The sequence below is a fragment of the Dendroctonus ponderosae genome, unplaced genomic scaffold, assembly GCF_020466585.1.
Source record: "Dendroctonus ponderosae isolate FM_Combo_2020 unplaced genomic scaffold, Dpon_F_20191213v2 Dpon_F_20191213_7, whole genome shotgun sequence".
Classification (NCBI taxonomy): domain Eukaryota; kingdom Metazoa; phylum Arthropoda; class Insecta; order Coleoptera; family Curculionidae; genus Dendroctonus; species Dendroctonus ponderosae.
The window spans coordinates 7156742-7165926 of record NW_026018916.1 but is presented as its reverse complement, the minus strand read 5'-3'; the positions used below and the strand labels follow the sequence as shown (position 1 = coordinate 7165926).

Sequence of the window (9185 nt, the reverse complement as noted above, 5' to 3'; positions counted from 1 at the left end):
TCATTGAGCGAATAGCTAGACAGAGCATATGCATTTTACTATTTTGAAGAAAATAACATGTCACACCTAAGAAACGTCGCTCGTTCATTGTTTCAGTCCAAATGACCAATTTGAGACAAATATTTTTAATCTTTGACAAAATTTAGCTTTAGCTATAGCTACACAAGCTTCATATTTTTTGCGTATCTTTTTTAAATAAGCTGCACTAAGAAGGTACCTCAAAATTAGGTTGAAGCACGTTCAGAAGGCGTAAAAATCCTTCTCCTTCCACGATGTAGGAAGCCAATAATTGCATCAAAAAACGCTAAAGCCTGCACTATTTTGTTGTATTTTGAACCACCCTCTAAAATAGATGTATCTATTATATTCAATAAAGAAAAAGTACTAGAAATAATGTATTTTCCTTATTGGAGAAACTTGTAAAAATGCGTCTTCTAAAGCCCTTTGTGGAGGTATGTTACTATTCGTACTAGCATCAAAAAACTTTTTCATGCCAACATGTTTTCTAATTTAGAACCGCTAGATGTTGATGACTGTGAGATATCCAACTCAAGTTCTTCAATAGACTTCACAAAATATCCTATATCTTCATAAATATATGTTCTGTGACTTTGGGCAGTGTTTACACTTTTGATAATTCGATTCGATACGAGTACTTTATTTTGATACCAAGTATTGATATCGAAAGAACGATTCAATTACCAAAGTACTCGGTATCCGAACAAAAGTATCGAATACCTACTTGTATTTACTTGTATCGAATCATCCCTAGGCATTCGTTAGAGAAATAACGCAAATGCAGTATTAAAATAAGGATTAACCTTATTACTGCACTACAGTATTTAAGATTTCCAATAACTCTCTATTGATATGGTCCAATCGTAAAATTATCGTCAACTTTTTCCTGTAGGTACTCTGTAAACTGTTTCATATTCAGTTTCAAATCGTCTTGTAAATGACATCTGAACATTTTAATATCATAGTTGAGCAAATAAGTCTTCAGCTTTTGCAATTGTTACTATTGGTACTATCCGGTCTGTTTAGCTCGCTGATGCTGACCTGTCGCAATAATACGCTAGTAATCGCTAATCACAGATTATAATTCCTACAAAAAATTGCAAAACTTTCTTGAAATTTTCAGCCAATAAACAGCACCTGAAGTCTGCTTTATATAATGTCGTTTTTTGTCAAAAACTTATGCCATTCCTTTAAAGACGGATAGCTTTCACGCCTCACCGGCCACTGCTGAGTCGAATTTATTGGTACATAGACCTCCCCCTCACATTCTGTTACTTCCGCTAGGACTTTTCACCGCGAAGTTGTGGCAACGTGGCGAGCTTCAACCGATATTGTGGCCACATCGTGCCTAGCGGAGAAAAGCCATCAACTGGGGTCGGTATTCCCCTAGCTTTTCTCCCACTCCTTCTGAATATTGGCTTACGCGCAGGCAAAAACACATCACCTATTCCCTCTCAAAATCATCGCTCGAACTCTCCAAGTCCCAAGTAAACTCAGTACGGCGATGCGCTTTGTTCACGTCGGTAGCAAGTAGAAAGGTGGAACGGTGGTAACATTGGATTAGAATCAAACCTGTCAAGGAACTACTCATGTGTTTTTCAACTAAAAGTTTCGCTTGTCGCTATCGGAAGCCTTTATGAAATCCGTGAGTGATCGAATGACGGATAAACAGTCGTGGCGCGAAAAATTTGAATTTCAAACGTCGCGTTCTCAGTGTCAAAGTGTGAAGAAAGTAAACTGCATGGAAACTTGACTTTTTGAGTAGGATTGTCAAAATCGACTCATACGCAAGGAGCTTCCTACTGGACTATAAAAATCCCGTCGATTTTTTTTATTTTTTTTTGTTTTGTGCTGCACCTGGAACATTGATAGCTTCGGAGTCAAAACGAACTTTTTCTTTATGTTTTCGCTCAAATGCTGGGATATACTCCCTATAGGTAATACTGCTTGTAGAAACGTAACATTGAATTTTTGGTAGAACCACGTTTTTTGAATATTTACTAAAAATCTCCCCACTGCATAACTAACAGAAGAATTGGTTTCACCTTGCTTAGAATACCGCGTGGTATTAATAATACTTCTGGAATAAAAAAAATATATTGTTGACTTAGAAACTTGCTCATGACTCCTTAATATTTTAGCAACAGGCTTTTACATCTTAATCCAAAAGGTTGGACTGAGAAAATAATCAAACCGCGATCAACATATCTGAAGGAATTGTGACGGTGTGTGTTAACTCATCAGACAATTAGGGCAAGCTGAACGCTCTGAATGGATTAAAGTGATTTTGCCCTATGAACTCAAAGGAGCGACAGTGAATTAATTAGGAACAAAGTGCAAACATTTCAAGGAGTTCTGTTAATACTTTTATCATTCTTAATTACTGAACAGACATGAGTGATTCGAATAATGGAATATACGTACTGTGATCCTTAGAAACGTTCAAGTGTTAGTGGACAACAAGCAATAAGTGCGAATATAGTGACTTTAATTGAAAAACACTTGAATAACTTGACAAACAGTGATACCTACTTGAACTTCAAATAAAGTGTTACAAGTGACTGATGCCAAGGATAAGAGCCTACCACCCATCTGAACCCAACCCTTTGGATTAGAGATTTTCTGCCGATATTGCAGGCAAATATTTGTCTCGTAGAGATTAGGACTTTAGAACTCACTTTAATAAGCTTTCGAACACCAATCGTCTGATTGCATCTTATCTGTTTCACGATCAGACCAACTCCCTTAACCGCTAAAGTACGTGTCTGAGAATGAATCAAACTGTTGACTTGAGCAAATACATCTGTTTAAAGATCGCGGACACAGGTTATTCACATTAAGCTGCAAAATTAATAACATTCGTAATCTTTGCTGTTTTGCTGCAGCACGTTGAGGTCAATATCCTCTCGTGGAAACTGGTAAAGTCGAAGACTTTTTTGAACCTATAAAGTTTTAAAACCCCAATGGCTTAGGTGCAATGAATAGGAAGTTTCCTTTGAATTTGAATGAACATTAAGTGCGTCTTCAGCTCATCACCTGACTCAACTTCAATCTTTTTTTTTTCAAGACTTACATAGCTTATTTTGATTGGGAAATTTCTAGTATTTTTCAATTTGGAAACGATCCAGACCAGTATTTTGATTTCCACATGTATTCAAATCGAATGTAAATCTACCAATGCATCGCAGTTAAAGTGTAAACCACCGTTTAAATTACCGTACTAACATTGCCAGTGAAGCGTGTAGGTTTTAATGTTGACCAAACCACTTAGCAACAATAATATCCGCGGTAGCAAAATCGACAATTTTATCCATTCATAAAAATTCATCAGATGAGACGTTTAAAAATATTCATCCCTGGCAGAAGAACTGCTCATTCTGATGGTGCTTAATGTGAAAACCTTTTTTGAGTACTTTTTATTTGTGACTTGAAAAAATCCTGACTGGACTTACCGCTGAAGTTAATTTAAATGGTACCTACTCAAATCAGGTCGTTGCTATCCTGATCGAAAATGTTTAGTTCCAAGAACTCCTAGAACCCGAAGAAAGAAACGAAAAACTACTTAACTATTACTGAAGTCAAATAGTTAATACGTTCAGATCAAAAACGACCTGTCCAATAGTCGTGGTAAAAAACGGATTCATCATTGTTTGGCTAATTAAAAATTGACAAATTAATTAAGTAGGTACTGGTGCTGCGAGTCGACTAAATTAAGCAACCGTTCATGCGATAGCAAATTGCTTTACTCGCTATTTATACACATTTTGGATCATTCGCAATGTTGCCAACGAGATGGCAATATCCGTAAATAGTCGTATTCTTTCGCTAAACGCTTGAAATACATTCAAGTCGAGACAAACAGCCACCAGCTAATAATAGATAATCAAATCTGGATTTATATACAGCTTCAAGTAAATCGGGCAAAGTATAAGCACAAATGCTACCAAAAATAATTTTCAAATTTTCTAATAATAAATTGTATCTGATGTCTGAGATTTGTTTCCTGGTTGCAAGTAGGTTTTCAGACACCATCCCAATTTCCCGGAAACATAATAATCTCCAAACTAATGTACACAAATTAATAAGTGGTTTTCAAAAGCAACTTCAAAGCTCGCTAAATTAATTTGCTTCCTGCAAACTATTAAAAAAATGTGCATAAGTCATGTGTCCGAAATAGCTTAACAGGCGTTAAAACTGGACCAAGCCATAAGTATTTATAGTGTTAAGTTCATTAGTAACTTCATGGGATTAAAGTACACGATGAGGCGAAATTTGAACATGCTCGGTTTTGTTTGCCTCAAATTTTTTTTAGTCAAACTACCACACAGATTATTTACAATATTATTTTAAAATATACTTAATATTGCACACAATTATTCTCTAACATTTTTTGTCCTCGTATTCGTTTTACTTTTAGTGAGTTTCTATTCTGTTCTGTCTTTTGCATGAACATTTGACCACTTTTTTGCCTATAAAGTTTCTTTCGTAAATGTAGATCGTTCGTTAGATGTTTAAATTTATTAAATAATAGTAAATTAGTTAAATTCAGTCGATAACAATGTAAATAACTGTTTCGTACACACAGTGTTATCAATCGAACCTTAGAAATTGGCAAAGTTCCAACTCAAGTTCCATTTTCTCAGTAGAACGTTGCATTAATTTGGGTGTGTGATTAATACTCACCAGTGTACCTTGATTTCTTTCACTTTCAGAACAGCCGAAACAGAAAAACGTCAAAAATTTTGCAATTATTAAATACTTCTTTCTGCTTAATACAATTTTCATTGGGTAGTATGAAAAAGTTGCCAAGTTGCAAAGCTTGAAAGTAATCTAGATATAGAAATCTAGCCTGCCATATACAAAACATCGATAAATATGTACATTTTTAGGTCAATTTTCTGTATTTTCTATATATTAATCTTCGCAACTGCTGTCCCTATCGGCAATACTTAAGATACGAAAACTAATAAATTCATACAACAAAAATTCTTAACGCTTAAGACTGTACTGAGAAATTTGTCAACGTTGGCTCTACATATGATATACGTCACAGCTTGGGGAACCGAGAGGGGTGGCTTTCGCGCGAGTTTCACAACAATAAATTAAATTTTTAGGAACATTTCGAACCAAATAATTCAAAAAAAATTCACAAAAATGAACTCGAAAAGGGCCCATATTAATTCAACTAAATGTACGAAAAAGTGTACAAGCCATTGTGTCCTTTAAAGTGTAAGGCAACTATTCGAAAGTCTTCAGCTCGAGCCCCCCGGCACATATTAACTGCATTTTCTAGTTGTGTAACATTATAAACCTTTGAGAAGCATTTGTAGGCACATCAGATGAAATCTGGAAATATGTTTGGATGTTTTGCGGAAATTTTAAACTAGTTATTTTTGCAGAGATTGGCCGCAGGGTGGTCTCAACACCCCGCAGCAACTTTCCGTCGTGACCACCGTGTGGGGGGGAGTCACCACGCCCACGCAGTCGGGCCCCCACGGGGCATACGCAGGATCAGGGGGCCCGATACAGCAGCAAGGACCGTACCTTAAGGGGCAACCGAATGCTGGCTACGGAACGCAAGCGAATTTCAGGGGCCATGGGTAAGTGAAAAAACATAATTTTAAAAAGTTTAGCTAACATTGAACATTGAAGGCGAATTTGAGCCAAAACGGTTTTTTTTACCTTGAATGCCTAACCTACAGGGCACAAGGTTAAAAATTAAAGTTTGCAGTTTTGGATCGACCTGGCTTATATTGAGTGAAAGTTGCCCCCTGGAAGAATAATACATTTTTGAAAAAAGTGGTGTTTTCTCCATTTTCAACCGAAATTGTTCAAATATTCTCTTAATCTCCTAACCAAGACTAGTCCCATACCGCACAATTTTTTCCATAGATCCTTTCAGTTAGTAGGCAATTTTGATCAGTTGAAACTAAAAATATTCATAAACAACTATTCATCCTAACCATTCATCAAGATAATTATAAAGACACGCTTTAAATTATGTGGTACTAGCTTTGAAAAAACATAATTGAATTGAAGCAAATCGAACGTACATTGTAATAGTAAAAGTTACTTTTCCAAGACAGGCAAAACAAGATTTTCTATCCAAAATTGGTGTTTAACAGGCAAATCACCCCAATGAGCAACCTTGTAAAATATCACAGCTCAAAGGTCTTTTCACACAATCGAAAACTACCTAGGTGCCCCGAAAGCTAGGTAAATCTCAGGCATTTAGTTCTGGCTTTTAAATTTTCCCATGGCCCATTTGTTGGCCAGCCTATCGAACCATATGGTAAATATTTATCCTTTTTGGTTTCATAAGTGGTCTCTTGAGGATTGGCATTGCTTGAAGTTCGTTTGTACAGAAGCATATTTCTTTACCACTCGTATTCGATCAGAAAAATCAAACATTTCTTTCAAAACCAAATAATTTATTATCTAAAGATTTAAGTCTGCACTGATATCTCGACAAAATCCCCTTGTACCAGAAGTCTTACAATGTTACCGTTCAGTTGCGTGTTTAATACGTTCAATAAAATTAGTCCACATTAACTACCGATATTGTACGATAAGCGCTATTGTCACGCTTTTTGGGATTATTTATCTAAGATTCCTGTCCTCAATCACGTCGCAAACGCTGTGAACTATCATTTTATTTTCTGTTTTTTTTTTGTTTCTAATTCGCTTGTCACCAACAGTTTTTCTTTGTGTTTATTATTATACATTTCATCTGCTCTCACAAAACGGACTGTATTCTATCAACTTAGCCCTCAGTGATCGATAACAACAAACCGAAAATCTCACCCTATAATAAAAGGTCCATATTCTGTATGCCCTTTTACTCCCTACATTGTAGCTCCCTATATGCGTTGACAATTGACGATCGCCCTCCAAAATCAATTGTGTAGCCGTGCTTTACCCACCGGTTTAAGCAAATGAAAAAGAGAACTTTTTCTCATACTGTTTTACCCTACGAGTTTTTTGAATAAAAATTATTTGCTCCCATATATTGTTCGATTGACGAGAACAGATTTTTAGAGGGTCCTAGTGGTTCAAATCATAAGCGTTATAAAATAGTTCAAAACATTTAGTTCTAATTAGCAGCTAGCAGTTCTCCAAATTCCTCCGGACAAATCGGTTCTCAGCCTTGCAAGTCTCAGTCGGTTTGTAGGGCCTTTATTTTATCGAATTTCTTTGTATTTGCTGGTTTCGAACGTTCCAAGGTTGTGCTTCTTTGTGTGGTCTTCCGATGTAGTTCTCTACACATGTCGGTAGCCACTTTTAGCAAAATTCGGTCGAGCTATGAAAGAATCTTCGGCGGTATTCGGAATGGAAGAGAAATGTCACTAAGATTTATTTTCACGTAATTTGCAGAACAATAGTAGTCCATCTTCAGTGAATCTTCAGGCAAAACCGCCAACTAGAAATTTTCCTTCAGATTTAATCGGTTGTATTTGTCAAATCCACGTTATTCGAAGGAAAAGCATTCAACCTAGTCAATGATAAATGTCTGGGTTTGTATGTGTGTGATCTTTGGCAAGGTTTTTCATTTTTCTCAACAACGCGCTTAACGAACACTTTTCAAGGACAATAGTTTTTCGACGGGCTAATAATAAATAAAAAAACCAATACACCCAAAGTTTGGCCGTCTCAAAGATTAACTCCYGACAAAGTGGCTTAAAAATAATCTGTATTCGATCCCAGATTTCTTYGCCTTTGGTAATTCTCTTACAACAGAATACTGACACATGWACAAAAGACCATCTTTAGAGTCGTATTGCATAGGGCTTCACTTCGAAAAGAGCGACTACTAGCCAGAAACARCAAAYCCTGGTGACTTYGTTAATKATCATACTCATCTATCTTTTAAAAATTTTGGTGCCAACATATTGTGATTAAACATCGCTTCAACTTCTTCCAGCAAACCAATATTTAATAGGATATTTTGAAAAAATCAACAGACTAAATTCGAATAAACATCACATCTTAAAATGCCTAACTGTACATCTAGAGGAAAAGCGAAGAGCAGCTGGGTCCAATTTGAAAGGCTCAACTTGCGCACGTGTTTTTCGAAACATCTTGCTTTCTTAACGTGAATCAAAAGCATCCGAATGCCTACCTAGGTTTCTAAGAAACGACCATTCCAACCCCCGTTTAGTGGTAAATTCCACACGTCTGTTCCGAAACATCTTCCGCCCGAGCACTCAATACAGTTCGAGTTTCTGTGAGCCGAAGAAGGACAAATGCTTGAAAGGCCGGCGACGAAAGCTACAGTGATATAGAGCCGAATCAGTGGGGGTTAAGTACAAACCACCCTGTGTCAAAATACATGTCTTTGTGATCGGTGCCGAGTGATTCCGCGAAGAAAAATTGCCAGTGAGTTTAACATGTAAAAACCATTGTCTGCTGTGCACAGGAAATGTTTCACATTAAATGATGCTCACCCAAAGGGTGTTCAGTTCGGGTCTTATGGGAAACCTAAGGAAGTTTTGACTCAGTTAAATAGTTTCTATATTTTAATATTTTAAATCTGCTGGTTAGAACGGTACTTAATGGTATTACGGGATAAGGGGAAATATGACCCTCCAGAGGGGGCGAATATGCACAGCATAGAGAGGGTAGAGTCATATACATATGTATAAAGTGATCAAATACATTGATTCTAAGTTAGGGTGATATTGTTGGCACATATGGACTAGTACGCGATTGTCCAAACTTTGAACTAAACATGTTTTTGTTTGAAAGCAGCTGAAACACCGACAATTTTTTCAAAATCAAGATTTAAGACGAATTTACCTAAAATCTAGGATAATTAATAGGAAGGTCTGTAACTGGCTGCTTAGAAATAGCAGCTATCGACCAATTTGAAGAAAAATGCACCTGGCCTGGCCACCTTGAAACCGAAGGATTCACACCCGAAATTTCACGCAATGAATACAATAGAAAGCAAATTCCCAGAAGAACTGTGTTTCCTGATAGGGCTAATTGTTGTGATCTGTCCTGACAAAATAGATCTGCGCAGCATGGTCAACTTGACGACTTTATTACCTGTGTGGGCATTGTTAGTCGGCCAATTGAGTCAGAACTTTCTTACTTTTCCCAATGTCTTATTGCCCAGGAAGTGGATGCGGTTTAAACTTCAGTACCTATCTAGCAATTCATTCCAA

At 36.7% G+C, this 9185-nt stretch overlaps 1 protein-coding gene across 3 annotated transcripts in view; it reads left to right on the top strand.

Moving 5' to 3' along the window:
* Nucleotides 1-1486: 1486 nt before the first annotated feature.
* The window catches only part of LOC109546077 (zinc finger MIZ domain-containing protein 1), a 23998-nt gene continuing 16299 nt past the window's right edge, over nucleotides 1487-9185 (top strand). For 2 of the 3 annotated variants that reach the window (XM_048668084.1, XM_048668086.1), the window contains exons 1-2: nucleotides 1488-1955; nucleotides 5418-5618. In XM_048668084.1, the coding sequence (XP_048524041.1) occupies nucleotides 1933-1955; nucleotides 5418-5618 (224 nt within the window). In that variant the 5' untranslated portion in view covers nucleotides 1488-1932. Of the gene's footprint in view, nucleotides 1956-5417; nucleotides 5619-9185 lie in introns of all 3 variants that reach the window. The other variant, XM_048668085.1, reaches the window with a different exon arrangement.